This window comes from Anser anser, assembly GCF_964211835.1.
Source record: "Anser anser genome assembly, chromosome: 22".
Classification (NCBI taxonomy): domain Eukaryota; kingdom Metazoa; phylum Chordata; class Aves; order Anseriformes; family Anatidae; genus Anser; species Anser anser.
The window spans coordinates 2,332,405-2,352,102 of NC_139743.1; the positions used below are offsets into that span (position 1 = coordinate 2,332,405).

The 19,698-nt window shown below is 63.4% G+C and overlaps 1 protein-coding gene across 20 annotated transcripts in view; it reads right to left on the reverse strand.

Moving 5' to 3' along the window:
• Positions 1 to 19,698, reverse strand: part of PHLDB1 (pleckstrin homology like domain family B member 1) — a 30,752-nt gene that overhangs the window by 2,607 nt on the left and 8,447 nt on the right. For 5 of the 20 annotated variants that reach the window (XM_083808339.1, XM_083808357.1, XM_083808349.1 and 2 more), the window contains exons 5-23: positions 19,137 to 19,262; positions 15,218 to 16,497; positions 13,240 to 13,497; positions 13,024 to 13,161; positions 12,656 to 12,793; positions 9,687 to 9,815; positions 8,074 to 8,229; positions 7,844 to 7,954; positions 7,381 to 7,470; positions 6,704 to 6,826; positions 5,438 to 5,575; positions 4,647 to 4,805; positions 3,576 to 3,692; positions 3,370 to 3,472; positions 3,011 to 3,055; positions 1,539 to 1,830; positions 806 to 896; positions 552 to 698; positions 171 to 390 (exon numbers count right to left, since the gene is read on the reverse strand). In XM_083808339.1, the coding sequence (XP_083664465.1) occupies positions 171 to 390; positions 552 to 698; positions 806 to 896; positions 1,539 to 1,830; positions 3,011 to 3,055; positions 3,370 to 3,472; positions 3,576 to 3,692; positions 4,647 to 4,805; positions 5,438 to 5,575; positions 6,704 to 6,826; positions 7,381 to 7,470; positions 7,844 to 7,954; positions 8,074 to 8,229; positions 9,687 to 9,815; positions 12,656 to 12,793; positions 13,024 to 13,161; positions 13,240 to 13,497; positions 15,218 to 16,497; positions 19,137 to 19,262 (3,861 nt within the window). The other 15 variants (XM_083808347.1, XM_083808344.1, XM_083808343.1 and 12 more) reach the window with 10 other exon arrangements.

Genomic DNA, 19,698 nt, shown 5'->3' on the forward strand with positions numbered 1-19,698 from the left:
TGGTGTCAGCTGTGGTGCTGCAGATAAGGGCACGAGGAGGGGGAGGGGGGCAACACATGTGGGGCAGGGGAGCCTGGAGCCATCCAGCCACCATGCTGGGGCCAAGGGCTGAGCACAGGCTGGCGCAGGACTGGCCGGAGAGGTTCCCTCCAGGCAACGCAGGCACTCACCCACGTAGTAGGAGACTGTGCGCTTCATGCGGTCGAAGACAAACCAGCGTTTCTTCCAAGACTTTATCTTGCCCCCCATCTTAACCAGGTAGCCCTTGCACATCTTCTCCGTCAGGATGACATGGTAGCAGGTGTCCACGCTGTGTCCTGAGGACTCAATGTGCAGCCGCAGGTCAAAATCCTCCTTGCGGATGGGGAGGTATCGTGTCAGGGGCCGAGCCTGGGAAAGAAACGCTGCTTTGCAAACCCTGCTGCATGAGCACCACAGCAAGAGCTGCACACCCACCAGCACCACCAAGCCCAAATTGGCATCTTCCTGCCTGGGGAGAGGGGCTCTAGCACCCCAGGAACAGCTGGGAGCTGCGGCCCCAAGCCCCACACCTGTGAGAAGTGCTTCTCCCGCAGCTTGACCTCCTTCTCCACTAGCTTCTGCCGGCGCGTGGTCTCGTCCTGCAGCCGGCGCTCCAGCTGCTCCCGACGCCGGCGCTCATCCTCCAGCGCCTGCCGCCGCAGCTCCATCTCCCGTTCCTGCAGGCACAGAGGTGCTCAGTCCCAGCGGCTCAGGGACCTGGCAGCTCAGGGACCCAGTCCGTGCTCTCAGCCCCCAGCCTGCTCCCAAGGATGCATTTGCTCACCCGGGACTCCATGAGCCGCGACTTCTCGGCGTGCGCCTCCTTCAGCATCTTCTCCATCTCCTCAATCTTTCCTGTGTCCATCCCGCTTGCGCTGCAAGACAAGCGCAGCCGTCACCCAGGCACAGGCAGCCCGTCCCTGCACAGGACCAAGTGCCACTCGGCCGACACGTGCCGGCAGCACTGCCAGCCACCCCAGCGGGCACGGCAGCACCCAGGACAGGAGTGCTCAAGCCATGCCTGCTATGCAGCACGGGTCCTGCTGCCCTGCCTGCACCACGGGCTGGCTCAGCATGACCAGCTGCTGCTGGAGCTGCTGGATGCAGTGGCAAAGCCCCTATGCTTGGACGGGGCGAGGACAGGGCCTGGCACATTCCACCAGACACCCCAAGGACCAGCCCCGGAGAGCTGATGCTGGTGGAGGCTGTGGGTGAGCATGGGATGAAGGATGGTGCCATGGAGGTGTCGCAGCAAACAGCTCATGGCAGGAGGCTCCCATGCAGCACTCGAGCCCCTCCCAGCACAGCCTCAACACCAACCGCCAGCAAACCCTTCCGAGCCCCAGCATCTCTGTGAGGATGGGGCCTGCACCTCGGGGCAGCAGCAGGCTGGGAAGGGCATCCTGGCTCGCCAGGCAGCTGAAGTGCCTATGGCAAGGGCTCCAGGCTGAGCTGGACACACAGCCTGCACCCCTCTGGCTGCTCAGCCTGGGGCCAGGAGCCAGCCCCAGGATTACCTGGACATGTTATCGGGTGAGCAGGCTGAGTTGTTGCCTGTGGAGATGCTGGTCTCCATGCTGTCCGAGCTCTCCAGGCTGAGGGTGTCATACGCGTGGTCCAGCTCCTCAGCCCGGGGCCCCACGCTGTGGGCATGGTGGTGATGGAGGATGGAGTGATGCATGAGCGGGGGGTAGGAGGTGGGGAAGGGAGGTTGCCCGTGCAGGGCTTCCCACTGTGACTGAGCCTCAGCTGCCGCTTTCTGCTTCAGCTCTGCCAGGCGCCGCTTCTGCTCCTCGATCACCTGCTGACCTGCACCCCGGGAAGAAGGAGAGAGGCAGGTCAGCGGGCAGGAGTGGGCCAGCAGGCTCTGCTGCCTGGGCCCACAGGGGCACAGAAGCCACTACGATGGAGCACCATGCTCAGAGCCTTGCTGAAGCCCAGTTTGGGGCTGTCCCTGAGAGCAGGGCTCTGTCCAGCTCTGCTGCAGCACCGTGCCTTGCTGAACACTGCACGCGATGGACACATGCAGACCTGCACCTGGTGAGCACCTGCTGGGGAGCAGGTCAGCGCTCTGCTCGCATTCCTGGGAGCGCCACAGGAGTTGCAGGGGGAATAGGGGTAAATGGAGGCAAGAGCTGGAGCCGTGACTCCAGGGTGGGCACAGCAAGTACCCTGGGCAGCAGCATCCTCTGGGGAGGAGCTGGGCTCAGAACCCAGTGGGAAGTGGCACCCTGGTGCCAGCCCCAGCTCTGCAGGCGAGGGCTAGGCAGGGCTGACCCAGCTGCCTGGTACCCAGCAGCTCCCAGCCTGGCTGCCCCCTCTCCAGACGTGGGGCTGACATGCTGGCACAGTCCTCCCAGAGGGGTAGACACAGCCAGCTGCTCCTCCAGACCATCACCTGGCACAGAGCAGCCCACAGGGCCACATCCTTGCCCACACTCAGACACACGCAACGGTGGCAGCCAAGGGGCACATGCGTCAGGCTGGCGGGAGCAGGCTGGGCAAAGCACTGGATGGGGAGCAGCCTGGGACCATGCTTGCCAAGCCCCCACGCCAGCTACAGCACCCCAAAGCCTCACCTCAGGGAGCTCTGGCCTAAAGAATGCCACGGACAGGGATGTTGGTCAAGGTGGCAGCCCCTGAGGTACGCCCGCTCTTGCCCCTTCACTCACAGACACAAACATCTCAGCACAGCACCAGGTGCTGCTGAGCCCCACCACAGCACAACGCTCAGGGGGACAGGGAGGCAGGGCCCAGGCTCCCACACGCTCCAGGCGGATGCAGGTGCACGGAGCAGCAAGCTTCTCCCAGCTCCTCTCACGTGGAGCACCCAAAGGGGCTAGGGGGTTTGTCAGTAACCAGACACTGACAGGCACCCCGGGGTCCTGGCTGGTCGTGCCCCCTCCCCATCCACGCAAAAGGCACCAGCGAACAGCCATGCTGCTGCCTTGGGGCCACTCGAGGCAGTCCGAGCCACTCGCGTTTCTACCTGGTACATCGCCTGGCTGCAAGGGCTCTGCTGAGAGTGGGTCAGCTGGAGGTGCGCCGTCAAGTGGAGGGGTTGAGGGAGGGGGAGAGAGAGGGGAAAAGCAAGAGACCGTAAGAGAGGCGCCTGTGTCCCGCTGGAGCCTTGCTGCTGCCCCCAGCCGTGCTGTCCACAGGGCTCCCACAGCCCGGGGCAGTCCCGCTGCCCTTGGCCAGGCAGGAAAGGGACAGAGCCGCGTTCCTTCCTCTGCCAGGCACTGGCCAAGATGTGCAAAGAGGCTGGAGCACAGCCAGAGCCCAGCTGCCCTGGGTGGCTGGGACGGGAGGCGCACCCCTGAGGAGCTGGGGCGGCGTGGAGCTTACCCTTCTGCTGCAGGGCCAGCTGGCGCTTGGTCTCGATGTCCTGCAGCGTGGCCGCCAGGTTGCGTGGCAAGCTGCCTGCGTGGCTCTGGGCGTGCGGGGGGCCCTGGGGCAGGACAGCACACGGTGAGCATGGCCCCGCGTCCCCGGGACAGGGCTGGCACTAGGCAGCAGCCCCCCACAGGGCACGGCTCCCTCTGCAGCCATACCTTGGGTGAGGGGCTGCGCCCCAGCATGGCGATATTGAGCTGCGAGGATGACGGGGTGCTGCTCTTCATCCGAGGGGGGAGCGCACCGCTGTCGCCCTCCATTTTGGCACGATAGACCTGGGCACAGAGACGCAGAGGTGAGCTGGGAAAGGGAGGCTGCAAATTCCCACAGTGGGCAAGGGCTGAGAGCAGGGCTGGCCCCACATTCCCCTCACTCCAGCAGCGGTGCCAGCTCCTGCCCCACACACACGGCACACCACGGATCTGCTTGCCCCAACGGTGCCAGCACAGCGTGGTGCCGGAGGACACAGGACACGGCCCCGTGCTGCTGTGGGCTCCAGCACCCAACCCCGAGTCCCCTCCACGCTCGGGCCTCCCCCAGGCACAGCAGCTTTGCACCATGCAGTCCTCACGGCCTGAGCCGCTGCCTCAAGGGACTACGGGGGGAGCAGGGCATTACCTGGAGAGACTTTTGAGAAGAGTGAGCTTTAGCTGGAAGTGGAGGAGGGGAAGAACAAGGAGAGATAGGGGAGGAGGAGGTCTCAAAGCCAGCCATGACCTCCTGGTACCACTTCTCTAAATCAAGAGGCGGGAGCCACGCTGGGCCCCCTGGAAGCTGCTTCTCCATCTGAAGAGATATTGCACGAGACGGGAGGGAGGGACGGACGGAGAGAGAAACACAGTAAGAGGGACAAACACAGAGAGAGTGAGAGGTCAGAGCATCCCTGCCCCGTGCCTGGGTGGTGCCCAGCCCCGGGGAGCAGGGCCGCAGGAGGGGAAGTGCAGACCCCAGGGACCCGTGGTTCCCGGCTGAGCCCCGGCAGCTCCAGAACACCCCTGCCCCTCTGCTGGCCAGCACCACGGGCTGGGCAGGGCTCAGGCAGGTGCCACACAGGCAGCAGAGCAGCAAGCAAGGAGCTGAGCAGCCACGGACAACTTCCTGAAGCTTTTTGGGCTGCACGGCAGCACGCCAGGCACCTCAACCCTCCCTGCATGTCCTTCTCAGCCTGCTGGCACCCCTCACCACCAAGAGAGTGCTCAGGGGCAGAGGGAGGGAAACAGGACACAAACCTCTGCGGAGATGGAGGGAGAAGAGAGAGCCAGCACAGAAGGAGGAGGAGGAGGACCGCAGCCTGGGGATGAAGGAGCTGGAGGGGCACGGCCCAGCGGGGAAGCGGCAGGGGCACAGACGCTGCACAGGATCCCCGAGAGCTGCTCAACGGTCACGTACTGGGCAGAGAGAAGCAAAGTGAGCTGGGAGAAGGGACTGTGGGCAAGTGTGGCCAGACAGAGACAGGCACAGCGGAACAAGCAGTCGGCAATGGAGACAAGCCTGCAAAAGAGGGCTTAACATCCCCAGGGGGAAGGCCAGCTGGTGGTGATGACAATGCTGCCAGTCTCCCCAGTGTTGCAGAGCACAGAGCAGGGACATCGGATGTCCCCTCTCCAGCCCCTCGTCTTGCCTCCAGCCCAGCCCAGGCCAGGCACTGCGCAGGGGACGAAGCTCTGTCCCAACCTGCTCTGCATCCTCCTGACATGGGAGCAGCGGCAGAGCGCTGCCACACTGACCCACTTGCTCCCTGCTCTGCTCCCGAGCCTCGCTCCAGCACCCGGGGGGTGAACCCTACCCGGAGCATACAAGACACATTCCCCAGCTAGGAGACAGGGTCACTCCCATCACTCCTCCTGCTCAGCTGCAGCAAGAGAAATTACCCAGCCTAGGAAAGAGGCAAGCGCTGAGCACCGGACACAGGAGGCGGCCGTGCAGCCAGCCCACTGCAGCTTTGCTTCCCGCAGTGCTGCCCAGGACGCAGAGCGGGCAGCCCCTGGAAGGCAACCCGAGCATGCTCTGGAGCGGGTACCTCGTTGGCTGCAGAGGGTACAGCAAGCAAGAAAGAGCGTTGAGCAGCAGCAGGGGCAGCAGCAGAAGCTTTAGTGTCCAGGCTGGAGCCATATGCATTGCTGTAGAACCTGAAAACGTCAGACAGCCTCATGTACTCCTAGAAATCCACAGTGGAGGAGAAGGAGGAGAGTTAGACCCATGTGCTAGCTCATGGCACTGACTGCAATGCAGGAGTAAACCTCCCCATGCACGCGCATACCCCGCCACCACCAGCCAAGCCCTTCCCTGCCAGCAAGCGGGGCCAGGTGTCCCAGCACACTGCCTCTCTGCTGCCTTAGGTGCAGCATCACTGGCTGCTGGGGATAGAGGGCTCCATCCTGCACTGCCAAGGCTCCCGTCACCCTGAGCCCAGGATCTCCGAGGTCCCAAGCCAAGGCATGCTGGTTGCAAGCCCTCTCTGGTGAGGCAGCACTGGAGGAGGTGCCTCAAGCCACTCTGGCACCAGCCCAGGCATGGGGCTAGGGCCAAAAGCAGCACCCCTGAGAGCTTCCCCCCCCGCAGCCTTGCAGCCGCCATTCCCATGCCACTGCCAGCCAACACCAGTGCAATCTGGAGCAGGCGAGGGCAGGCAGAGTCCCTCTGTGCAGCCCCGCAGGGGTTCGGTGGGCAGAGCCCAGTGCCACTGTCAGCAGGAGTGCTGGGCACCCACTGGGAAGCCTCACATGTGCAGTAGCATGCCACAGACTTTCCCTCAAGGCTTAGGCACTGGCAGAAATTCACAGTTAAGTATCTTCTGTCAGACAGCTCAAAAGCCACTTCCTCACACTTTCTGAACCAAACATGTCAACGCGATGAATTTCGGAAAGCCTGTTCTTTTTTTTGGGAGGAAAAGCCAGGCTAGCAGGATGGACAAGGATGCTGTCAATTCCCCAGCCAGTGGTAAGCACAGAGAACGCTTGGGGCGTCTGTGCAGTACAGCGCAGTGCCAGGATTCGAGCGGATGGCAGCAGCATGGCGCGGGTGCTAGCCTGTCACAGGAGGAGCACAGCAGGGTCAGGCACCTGGTGCCAGGCTCAGCTCAGCCTCCTGTGTTAACGAGTCCGGCCACCAGACGGCCAGACTAGGGACACGCAGGGCACAGCGTGCTGCTCCGAGGCGCTGTCAGCCTGTGTAGGGGCTCTGGTGTCTGCCTGGCTGCCAGCGAGGAGACCCAGGCAGCAGCTCGGTCTGCCCGGCACGGAGCAGATGGGGCAAGCACACAAGCACGTGCAGTTAGTGCCATTACCTCTTGTGTCTTGGGGTAGGAGTGGGCAGAAGGAGAAGCTAAGGAGGCAGCTGCTCCTGGCAGGGGGCTCAGGGGCTTAGTTCCCTCTAACAGCTCATAAGGCTCTGAGATTTGGAGGGTTTCCTGTGGGAGGGTAAAGATCACATAGGCAAGGCAGGCACAGGCAGCAGGGACACAGCAGCAGGAGCCCCTGCCCCCCCGGCAGGCAGAAGGACGTGACACCGCGGCACAAGGGGACCCCGCCGTCCCACCCCTCTCCTAGCAGCGGACGGGGAGGCACCACAGCCACAGCCCCCTGGTGAGAGCTGGGCTGGGAGGTGCTCTGCAGCTGCACTGTCCCCTCTCTGGTGGGCACGCAGCCCTTGCTGTGCCACCTGCTAACAACACGGACTGTCTTGGGGCTCTTGCAGCATCCCAGCAGCCTGGAAGAAGATGCTGCTGCTCCCCAGTCCAGCTCTGTTGCATTTACCTCCCTCCCAACCTGGTGATGGTTCCTGCAGCCCACAAATAGGCTTAGAGCAGCCAGGAGCACCCAGCTCTAGCCAGAAGGCACTGGGGAGCAGAGGAACTGCTGCAGACAAGAGCTTGCTGTGCACCAGGCTCATCCCCACTGGTGAGAGCAGCTCTGCATGGCAGGAGAGCAGCTCTCAGGACAGTACCCATATCCTCCCAGTTACCTCTTTGAGTGCTGATGACATCTTGGGGAAGCTCCTGCCACCTGTGACGAGCTGGTATCGCCTCTCCAGAGACACAAGCTTCTCATTCTCCTGAAGCACACAGTGACAGCAAGAAGGTTATCACCACCCTATGGCCAGGCCCCACCAAGCTCATCCCAACTGCCAGCACCTGTTGCAGGAGGAGGCAAGATCCTGTCTCAGCCTAAACAGCGACAAGCCCCAGCTGGGATGCTGCAGAGACCTGTCCTACCCTGCACGGGGATACATCCAGCCCCAAGATTCTCTCTAGCAGAGGCTGCTGGTGGGGCAGCTCTGCACGAGTAGTATCTCCATCCCCTCCCAAAGCACACCCAACACTTTGCACACTCCAGCACCCACAGCGCAGGCACGAAGACCTGTGACGAGTGGCTGGGGCACCCCCAGGACCAGGGAGCGTGTGCTGGCCCAAAGCTGCCAGCATTACCTTCTGCAGGAGCTGCAGGATGTTGTTCCTCTCCTTGGCCAGGCGTTCAGCCTCCTGGGCACTCTGCAGATGGATCTGGGCAGCCTGAGCGTCCAGGGCAGCCACCCGGTCCTGGGGGACAAGCAGGGGTTGAGCCGCTGGGGGGAAGGGAGGGGAGGAGGCTTGGCTGGGGGCATGGGGGTGCTGGAGGGCAGCCCAGCCACATGGGGCCTGCTGCCCTGCGTCCCTACCTTCCTGTGGGCAATGCTGCGATGGTACTCAGCCCTGCTCTGCAGCAGCTGCTGGCTCTGTGTCTCACGCTCCTCCTCGAGCCGGCTCTCCCTCTCCAGCTGCTGGAACTCCAGGTCCTCAAACAGCTTGGTCTCCGTCTCCAGGGCCTCTGCTTCCTTGAGACACACAATGGGGCAGCTGCTCACTCCTTTGCCTCAGTGCAGAGGTAACGGAGGAGGCACCAGGCACAGACCCCGTGGGATGAGGAGCTCACAATAGCTGGGACGGGAGGCGCACCCCTGAGGAGCTGGGGTGGCGCCCAGACCTTGTCCAGACCAGCTGCCCCCATGGGACCCTGTTCAGGCTGGAGCTGTGCCCTGCCAGGCTGTGGAGACGGAAAACAGCATGCACCACCACCACCAGCACCAGCCGTACGCGGGGAGCGTGGCAAGCACCCCCGTCACCAAGCTGATGGCAGGCAGAGCCCACCGCGGACCGACACCGTGCCGGACAAGCACCCTTGGGACCTCCCAGCCTTGAAGCAGTGGTAGCACCCTGGGACAGAGGCACTCAGCTCACGGTCTGAAAACGCTGCCCCGGCAGCGCTCGCACTGTGGGAACGCATTTCCCACACTTCGCGAGAGGGACGGATGCTGCTCCTGGGCCACGCGCGGCACAGAGGCAGCCGCTGGGGCTCCTGCATACCAGGACCACTGGTGCTGTGCCACCCCATCACGTCCTGGGCCACAGAGCATCCCTGCCTGCCACACACCATGGGCAGCACCCACTGTAACACAGACCTGCATCCAGCACAGGAGCATCTGCCACCAACCTGGAAAGGGGCCGCGAGCAGGCTGTGTGTGAGTGCTGCAGTGAGAACTGCTCTAGCCACAAGGGAGGGTCAGCAGCTACCGGAAAACACCAGATAATGGGGAAAAAATGCTGTGGACTGACGCTAACATAAACCAACGGGACTGTGTAAATAAATGCGCACAGGAAATAGCTGGAAGCAGACACACGCAGGGACATGGAGCTCCCTGAGGTTCGTCCTGGGGAAGCAGCCTGGGGACAGCACTTCTGGAGGACAGGGACCAGCTCCTGCGCACCCAGCACCAGCTCCCACAGCCAGCGCTGGCCCAGCCAGACACACGGACACAGCTGCGCCTGCACACCCTGGAGATGCTCAACGTCCTGTCAGGATGGCCCTGGCACAGGGCTCATGTCCTCCTCCACAGCTCCTGGGGGGCAGGCAGGGGTGCAGCCCCAGTGCCCCACGCCCGTGTGCAGGGCAGACCCTGCTGCGACCAGCCGAGCAAGTCCCCAGGAGGGGACCCCATGCATGGCGCAGGGCTCTGCCGTGGGGCACACAACTCCTCCTCGGCACCCTTGGGGCAGGATCCGTGCTCATGCCCTGCCTGGTCCAGAGGAGCCGGCCGGGGCAGCCCCGCGCTCTGCCGAGCCAGCACCACGCCGCGGGGCCAGGCGAGCGGCAAGCTTACCAGCACGGCGCCAGCCTCCTCCAGCCCGGGTGCGACGCTCTCAGTGCGGCCCCAGCTGCCAGGGAAGAGCTGGCCTAAGCTGGAGCGGAAGGAGGTGGGCCATGGTCCAGGAGGGGTGGGGGTGAGACACTGACCCTTCGCATCTGCTCCCGCAACTGCTCCCGCATAGACTCAGGGCAGTTATCAAGGTGGCTCTTCGACTCATTGTAAAGCGCCCGGAGTTTCTCTAGCTCCTTCCTTTCAGCATCAACCTTTGCCCTTTCCTGAATCAGGGGAGAACAAAACAAACAAAACAAGAAAAAAGAAAACAAAAAAAAAGAGAGAAAACACTTCTCAAATCCGCGCCATGCAGAAGCTGCAGGATTAGAAAGTGGCTAAGCCAGAGGGGCACATGGGGAGGAGCACGGGGGCATTTACCAAGAGATTGAAAGAGCAAAAGCCACAGGAATCCCAGGCTGGGTGACGTTACAGGGTTTACAACCAGCCCTGGACCTCAGTTTCATGTTTCTATGCCAAAGATTTAAGGGCAGTGAAAAGCTCAACATTGACCTGGCTTTGCAGCATGGCTAAAGTCATCCCAATCCTGCAAACTGCCCATCACAGGGCTCCAGGAGCTCCAGTCACTGCCAGAGGCCCCTGCTTTGCTGCGCAGCCATCTTCAGGATAACTAGAGACTTCTGTTCACGATGCTCAGGCAGAACCCAGGACACCGGCAGTTAGCCAGAGCAGGTCCAACACACCGGCTAGGCAGCCAGCACACGCCTCTCGGTAGCAGCGTGGCTGCCTGGAGAACGGCAGGAGGCTGAGGACCACGGTCTCCTTTCAGAGCTGCTTGAGCAGTTCTTCAGCACGTCAGTGGCAAAGCAGATGTGCGACAAACGCTTGTTTCTGGCTGCTGTCTGTACACCAGAAGACACCCAGCTGGCAGGGCGGCATGCCCTAACCCTAACCGCTGGTGGCTGCGCTGGGCCCTGAAACGCCTCCCGCTCGGTGCTGCCGAGTGCGGCCAGGTCGCAGCTGCAGCAGGACCGGCACAACAGCAGCTGGCAGCATGGGCCTGGCTGGGGGCTGCCTCCCAGAGCTCCTGCAGCACCGTACAGGGCTGAACACCATGAAGCACTACATGTAACACTTGTCCAAGCTGCTGAGCGCAGGAGAACCAAAAAAGCAATCAGGAGTCCCAGCTCCCCGTCTCCAGGTTCTCTGCAAGGATAAACCCATGGCACACTGGACCCTGCGCACGCCACGCTTCTGTGCACTGTTAAAGCAAGGAGAGCCCTGTCCTCACCGGGACACTGCTAAGAAACCCTGCAAACCCTTGCAAGCCTTTAAAGGAATTTTGTCCATTAATATTTTGTCTCAAGATCATGTTTCACAAGCATCTTTCACTAACTTAGCTTCTGCAGTATTTGTCACTGCTCAGAAGTCAGGTAATAACATTACGTCATCTGTAAACATGCCTGTGTGGTCCCCTGCTGTGCCTGGCACTGGATTGTCCCCGCACTCTGCAGCCAGCTGTGCTCAGTGGCAATGGCACTGGTGGCACCAGCACACCGCTAGTCCCCTCGACCTGCGGCTCTCCCACCTGGCACCGGCTACAGATGCATCCCTGGAGCTGGTGCAGGATCCCCCCCGGCTCGCTCGGGGCAGAGTGGAGCCGCTCCCTGCTCCCCACAGCACAGGAACACTGAGCTGGGGCTGCCGCTCCCTCCTGGTGCAGACAGGAGGTAACGCAGAGGGGACGCAGCGCAGGCGGGACGTGCCACTGCCCCGTGCTCCCAGGGGGCTGCTAGGGAGGTGAGCGCAGTGCCCAGGGCTCTGGGGCACCCATGGGCATGGGAGGCTGCAGGGCGGGCAGGGGTGTCAGAGATTAGTGGCAGCGTTCAGAGCAGGCACGGTTAGAGCGGGTTAGTGCAGAGTAAATAGGAAAGCAGGTGGTTGAGTCAGCAGACTCAGGGAGTGAGGTTTCTTTTTGCTCCTCTCCTAGCTCTGCACAACACTGCCTTTCACTAGAGAAGACATCTGCAAAGGGCTGGAAAATCAAAAACAAAACACAAAAAACGTAACGCCACAGGGGTCCTGTCGTGACATGCTGGTGGCAGTCAGCCCTACATGGCTCCAGCTGCCCACGGGCAATGAGCAACACAGGTTGGGCTCCTGCAGCCACAACCCAGGGCTGCCCCAGGAGGGCAGGGACGCCAGCATTGCTTCATGGTGAGGGATGGCACCAGCAGACAGGGAGGGGACATCAGCTTCAGGCAGCAGTGAGCTGGGCACCCCGCAGCTCCCATGCTCCCAGCTCCATAAAGGCTGGAGACCCTGCGGCTGCCCCACGGGGCCAAGCTGAAAGCATCCCGGGGAGGCGAGCTGCAGCCTGTCCTCCCGCAGGGACCACAGCAGTTGCAGCAAACAACTCCAAGCCCAGGAAGGGAAGGAGCTTGGGCCAGTAGCCCACACTGCACCCCAGACCTCCTGTCAGCCACTGAGCTTGGTGAAGCATCCCACAGAGATTTCCTGGCCAAAGCTAGAGAATGTTCGGAAGAGGGGGGCACAGCCACCTCCAGCAAGATGGATGCTACAGCAGTCACCACCACTGCACATGGCCCCGCAAAGAATCCCAACAGGCAGCAGAGCTGACGGGCTCCCTGCAAACCTCAACCAGCAGCAAGGGCAGTGCCAAGGCCCCGAGCCTCAAGGTAAGTGCTAGGAAGGCTCCGTGACACCAAGCCTGCCAGCAAGATCCAACACAACGCATCCCCAGTGCCATCTCTGCCCTCCTCCAGCAGGGCTGTGGGATGCCGCACTGGTCCCAGACAGACAGGGGAGAGGGAAAGCCACCAACCGGCTCATTCACCTCCACCTCTTCCCCCTCCGCACAAGCACAGATGCTCCCTCTGTACTTGAAAATGCCCGTGGTGACCCCATGGAGCTGACGCTGCAGGTGTCACCAAATGCCTCAGCAGTCCCCAGGGACAGGAGGACGTGTCCCCCAGGGAATAAATGCAGCCTGGGAGACCCCACCAGGGTCAACCCCACAGGTGAACACCGGAGCTGGGAAGAGCACACCACAGCCCCAAAGGGACAGTCCTGCCTCGGGGCTCACCTTGTCCCGCTCCTTCTGGATGCTGGCGTCCAGGCTGGAGAGCTTCTCCTGCAGCTGCTGCACCACCTCCTGCTCCTGCTGCAGCCGCACCGCCTCCGACTCCCGCTCGCCCTGCAGCAGAGCCCGCTCAATCTCCGCCTGGGTGGGTACAGCCACATCAGCACGGTCCCAGCCCCCTCTGCTGCCCTGCACCCACTTGGGTCCTGCCAGGACAGGACAGGGAGGTGGCCCAGCTGGACATGAGCCACAGCCAGCAGCTCGAGCTCAGTCTCAGATCACACGTGCTGCCCGTGGGATCAGATGCCAGCCAGTGATGACAGTGAGCCACAGGGCGAGTTAGACCCCAGCAGGGCTCCCCAGACCCTCACCTCTCGCAACATCTCCTGCAGCTGCTGCTCCAGGTCCTTGACATGGCCTTTCAGCTCATCCAGGCGACTGAGCACGCAGGCTCGCTCCTCCTCCAGCCGGTGTGCCTCCTTGGCCCGGGGGCCCACCAGCTCCTCATGCTGCAGAGAGTGCAGGTCAGCACGGCACGGGACAGGCTGGCGTGGCGCAGCACAGCACGGGCATCCCCATCCCCTCACCTCGTGGTGGGTGCTCTCAGTGCTGCTACACTCTTCTTTCAGGTTCTCCTCATCCGACCTCTCCAGGCTCTCCCTCTGCCGCAGCACGCCCAGCTCCTCCGGGGCACAGCCCAGCCCTGCGGTGCCAGCACCCCTGGGTGCCTGCCGGCCAGCATCCACATCCCCAGCCAGGAGCTGGGGTGCATCACCCAGCTCCGCGCCACCCGTCTTGGTGTACTCGGCACAGAGGTTCAGGATAGTCTCCAGGCGCTGCCGCTCCTGTGGGGAGGCTCAGTTAGCACGGCCCTGCAGCACCCAGCCCAGCCCACACCACAGGTGGAGCCTGCAGCATCCCGCACCGACACCGACTGCCTGCATCCCTGCCAGGACATGGGCCTTGCTGCCTGCTGTGCTCGGGGGAGGGGACACACCGCCCGTCCAGCACGTGGGCTCTGCCCAGGCTATCTGTGAGCCAACGAGCAGGCAACAGGAACAGTGGCCCCACTCTGGAGCACGTAAGGGAAAATGTTTTTTGGGGGAGCGCTGGCTCCAACAGCTCATCGCAGCCATGCCAGTTGGGCTCAGGGCACTTCCACTTCTCAGCAGCGTCCCCTTCATGTCACCCAGCCCTGGGTGCCTGTCCGCCCCCCCAGTCACTCTGGGATGTCACAAGCCTCCGCACACAGGAAGCGCTTCCCCTTGCTCTGGGGACATTGCCCACCTCAGCAGGTCCCAGCCACCCTGACATGCTTCTGGCACCTCCATGCACCTGGGGGCCACACTGCTCCACACCCCCCGCCCGCCCGCACTCACTCCAGCCCCGGACGGCAGCCAGACCGTCAGCCCATGGCACATGTGATGCGCCTGGAGCTGGAGACAGGCTAATTACAGACAGCAGCCCCAGCCGAGCGCCGTGCTGCCTCTGCATGCCACACGGGGCTATTTCTAGATGGTGATTCAGGCCATCTGCACCCACCATGAGTCAGGGATGAGCAAACAGGGATCCTGCTGCCCGGCCAGACGGGCACCAGCACTGCTGCCCACGCTGCTGCATAGGGACGGGCAGGGGGCAGGCAGCACCCCAGCTGGGGTCCCAGCCAGCACCCAGGGGAGGCACCCCCAGCACGCAGAGCCCCAGAAGGCGCAGGCTGCACCTCCACATTTGCCTGGTCCCCTCCCTGGGAAAACAAAGGCGGTTCTGCCAACAAAGGCGTGCACACCAGTGACAAGCACAGGTTGTCCTGGGCATGACACCAGTGGGGACACACATGTCCCCGCACTGCGCACCCCAGATGGGCGAGCCAGACAGAGCCAGGGAGCGCTGTCCTGGCCCCGCTGCCCCCTGCAACCCCTGGCTGCTCCGGGAGACCCACTCAGCAGCAGAGATGACAGATGCACAGGGCAAGCCCCACCCAGGCAGCTGCTCACTCTATAAAAACTCTATCCCCATCCCTAAATATAGAGATGCAATGCCCACAAGAGCCTCCCAGCAGTTGCCAGCCTGGAACAGCATCTGCACACCACGCACAGACAGCCACCACATCCCAGCTAGAAGCCACAGCCCTGGCAAGGACTTTGTGAACTCAGAGGCACTAAAATTTACACATCTGCAACAGAAAGCAGGCATACATATCAGAACAATGCTGCCGTAGGCTAAGCCCATGGTTTTCCTTGGCTGCTGCAAGCAGAAGGACTTGGTGCAAGGCAGCAGCTCCCCACACACCCCGGGGCACCAACAGCCGCTCCCGGCCATAATCTCTCTGGATAAGCTCGAGCCTGGGAGCCTGTTCACATCATTCATAAGCTGCTGTTAGCAACTGCAGCAAAATCCCCAAGAGAAAAGGCCTACATTTTAAAAACGACAGAAGCTCAAAGCCATTTGCAAAGAGCACACCCTGTGCTGCCTCCAGACCCTCAACACCCTGGCTTGAACTCGCCAAGCCTGGGACAAGTTCCCCTTCCCAGCTGCCACACCTGCCCCCCGTGCCGCCGGGCTCACCAGGCGCTCCATCTCCTGCTCCCGCATCCGCTCCTCGCGCTGCCGCCGGTGGTACTCCAGCAGGTCGTCCTCATTGTCGCTGATCTCGGTGATGCTGTTCTTGCGTTCCCGCACACCCGCTGGCAGCCGCATGTCCCCCGACAGCTTCCGCTGGGCGCGGGGGCTCTGCCGGGGTGAGGGCATGGCCAGGGAGCCCAGGCTGTATGCAGGGCTCAGGCAGGAGCCAAAGCTGGGGCGGCGCGGGGCTGGCTCTGCCAACAGCGGAGACGAGGGGCTCCCAGCCCTGCTGCTCCTCCCTGCTGCGGGGCTCGGCTCATCGTGGCCCTTGCGCCTGGTGCGGGGGCTCCCAGGAACCTCTCTGCCCAGCCGGGGCTGTGGGGAGGGGGCATCTGGGGCTGCCCGGGGGCTGGCAGCCCTGCGCGACAAGGAGGGGCTTAGCGGAGGCAGCTCCCGCATGCTCTCCACAGTCCTCCGGGCTGCCCGCGGGCTCTCGGGGGGCTGCAGCCCACGGCTGCTCTGGCTGCCGTGTGCCGGCCCTGCAGCATCTGGGAGAACCCTGGCTGCGGGCTGCCGGACAGGGCTGGGGGCTAGGGGGTCCCTCGGCTCCCTGAAGGGGCTGGGGGGCCGCTCCTGCAGGGCTGCCCGTGCCCGTGGCACCGAGGAGCCCAGGGTCCTGGGGGCCAGGCGGGGGCTCCCAGACGGCTGGGCGCGGGGGCTGCCTGCCCTGTGCTCCCCGAGGCCGATGGAGATGGGGGCCGCGGGGCTGTCCGGGACGGCCTGCCAAGCGCGGGGGCTCTCTGCCGGCCGCGTCTCGCTGTGGCCCCCATAGGGCAGTGCCGGCAGGCGCTGCGGGGGGGGCTGCACGGTGTGGTTGTAGCTGGAGGAGCGGAGCGGCACGACAGGGGGCACGGCCGGCCCCTGCTCCTGGCTGCTGGGTGAATGGCTGGCATAGCCACCGCTGCTGGTGGGCGAGGAGAGCGGCGAGAAGGGCGGGGAGGCGTTCTCGTAGCTGGAGCCCCCCGAGGTGGCGCCGGGGCTCAGCGGGGGGGACAGGAGGCAGCGCCCACCCCCATTCACCATGGAGCACAGTGGGGACTGGCCGCGGTGAGACGGCTTCTTGCCAGGGGACGCCGGCTCCTCCAGCACCAGCGAGTCCATGATGTCCTGCAGGTCCTTCTCGATGGAGCTCACCAGGGAGCTGTGGCTGGGCTGGGCGCGCTCCCCCGCTGCCAGCTCGTGCAGGGGCAGCTGGCGGCTGCCGTTCACCAGGGCCTCGGGCTCTGCAGGCAGACATGGGAGCAGGTTTCAGAGCAGGCTGAGGCCCCGCGCCGCCCCGCTCCTGCAGACCCTGCCCCACCGGCATCAGAGCAGCACAGCCGCCTGCAAGGTGCGGTCCCCACAGAACGACCAGCACTACAGACAGCCCCTTCCCCAGCCCAGCCCTGCTTCGAGCCACCCTGCAAGACTTGCAGAGGGTTTGAGCCCCTCTCCGAAGCCCTCCGCTATCACACTGACTGTCCCCGGGGACCTGGGGCCAGAAGACAGGCTGGCACCCAGCTGGTGTCCCACTGGCCCCATCACCAGGGAAACAGAAACCCGATAGCTCTGCCTGGCCTCTGGTGAGGTGCCGGCCTCGAGGAGCTCCGGCACCGCTCCCCAGGGAGCAGCTGCCCGTGGGGCTGCAGGCACCCGCTGCTCTCCCCCGGCATGCGGCAATCCCAGGGGGCTGCCCGCTGCTCTGCGTCCCTCACACATCACCGGCTGTGAGAGATAACCTGACCAGAAGCACTTCGTAGCTGCTCTCTGGGTGGCCAGAGAGACTCCTGGCACAACGGGCACAGAGCACACACCGAGCTAACAGCCCGGCCTCTCACAGCCTCTTACAGTAAGCGATGGGATCGAGCAGCAGCCTTGTCTGCTCAGCAACTCCACGGCAGGCCAAAGCTAACTTCATTTCATTAAATCCTCTCTCCCCACAACACGAGGCCCCTGCCCCATCTGCCTGCAAAATCATTTCATGGGAGCAAGCCGAGCGGCCCTGCAGCGCTCTGTGACAGGTAGCCAGCAGGGCACAAGCCACGCTGGCAAGCAGCCCCCCACCTGACACCAGCCCCGCTCGGGAACGCATGGCATGTCTGGACACAGCTCAGCAGGCCACCACCTCAGGTGCTGCCCAGGAGGCACCAGGCTGCACCCCAGCCCGCTGCACACCACCAGTATGCCTGTCAGAGAACGAACTCGTAACAGCAGCCACGGCTCCGGGCCAGGACAGCGTGCCACCCCGGCTGCGTCACTGCGCTGGCACGGAGCAGCTCTCCACGCTGTGACGGGGAGCACAGCAGGCAGATCTCAAGCAGCCACAGCAAAATAGGCGAGCAGCAGCCCAAAACACCAGCACAAGGAGGTTTCACACCCACCTGGCCCCTGCAGCAAACTCCAGGAGCACCAGGAGCCCTGAGGACATCAGAGAGGCCCTGCTGTGAGGAACACCACTGGTCGCAAGGCCCAGGAAGAACCCAGAGGAGCGGGCAGCATCCCTGCACAAGCAATCCTGGCTGGTGCCACAGGGGCAGGGGGTGCAACCAGGGACCACGTGGGAAGCAGCTGCGGGCAGTCACAGGACATTCTGTAGACACGGCAACTCCTTGTGTCCTTTCTCCCTATCCCCCAGCTGCAGGGTCTGATGCCTTCCTGGCCCTCAGCACCGTGCACATGGCACAGGGGAGGGTGCCAAGCTCCTCGCACAGTGCCAGGACATGCTGGTCGGGGCAGGGAACGTGGCTGCCAGCACTGGTAACTGCTGCTGGGTTTCAGACATCTCCAGACATTGATCTGCCAGGGGCCAGGCACACTGCCTGGGAGCAGCGCTGCCCCTCAGCGCAGACACTCACCCCATCAGCTCTGCAGGAATTTAAGCACTCCACGAGCTCACAGCAGCCGGCCCCGAAGCTGAGCAGGGTGCAGCCGGACAGAGCCAACGAGCACCAGTGCCTGGTGCGATGCTGCCAGAAATACTTCTGGCACCTGCGGCATCCCCGGCCTGGCACCAGCTGCCACTGTGGAAGGACCAGGGGCTATCCCAGCACCAAGCAGGTCCCCTCCACCTCCAGGGCAGGGAGGGATCATGCTGGGAGACAGCAAGCAGCAAACTGTGCTGGTGAAAGCGCCAGCTGTGCCTTGCTGAGGGATGCTGCTGCGCACAGCCCTGGGGACCCCAAGGGATGGCACACAGGAGCTGTGCAGCATCAGCACAGGGCCCGTCGCATCCCCCGCCCAAGAGGCAGAGTGCAGGGAGCTCACGCCCTGCAGACAGACGCAGGGAGATAAGGAGCTGGTTAGATTAAGCACCACAGCCAGGGAAACGGCCTTCGCAACCTCTTTGTAGCCACCCCTGAATGTAAACAGCAGCTCCCAGGCAGGGGGGCGAGCGGTGCGCACCCTGCAGCCCTGGCACCGACTGAGGGGTGAGAGCCCTGCCCAGGCAGCAGCACGGCCCCGAGACCCACTTGTGGTCAGGGGACCCAGGCTCGGCAGAAACCAGGAGCTCTGCCTCACTGCCCATACAATTACACTTTTCTCAGGCGTCATTAATAATTAACAGACATCAGCACAGACAACAGGCCGAGTCAACAGCGAGCAAAAGCCCCACGGAGCATCTGTGGATGGGTGCGAGCGATGATCCGGAGAGCATCAGCCTGGACACTGCTGTGATGCTGGGTGAGCTCGTGCAGCTTCATCCCCCCCCCGCCTCCCCAGGCTGGGAGGTCAGCAAACAGCAACCCTGCCCAGGAGAACCCGAAACGAGGGCTGAGGAACGCCTGCTGCAGGCAGCCTCAAGCCCTGCTGCCAGCTCCCAAGGGGGCTCAGGGAGATCCCTGACATCCCCACAGGCCTGCCTGGAAGAAAAGGGGTCACCTACTTGCTGGCAGTCCATAGATGGCTGCGGGGCTCCTGCCCCCTGCCGGGATCATGCTCTTCATCCACTTGGCTTCAGCAGGATGGTTGAAGCGCAGGAAGGTCGCCTGGCCCAGGCAGATGGTGCAACCTGTGGAGAGAGGGGGTGTCAGCTCCCTCGGGGAGGCAGGAGGGCTCCCCCCCAGGGTGGGCAACAGCAAGGAGACAGCCGGCTGGGCATCCTCGGGTGATGCTGGAGAGAGGAGAGACGGGAGCTGGCGAGGGCAGGCCAGGTGGCAGTGCCTGGCCGTACCATGCTTCCCAGGGTGGGAGCAAGCTCTGCCGTCAGCAGAGGCTTAGGGCAAGCCTGGAATCCAGGTCACTCGCCGCCATCTCCACAACTGGGTGCAGCCAGCGCATCTCGCGCAGCCACAGCTGGGGCCTGTGCCTCGGCACTGCGCATCAGAGGGAGCTGGCAGCGCTCCAGCGCCGCCGCCAGCTGCAGACAAGACAGCTCCTGTCCACCGCAGGAGAACACTGCTTCTTGGCCCAAACCGGGAGCTTTTGCAGGGAGGGAAGAGGAGGAA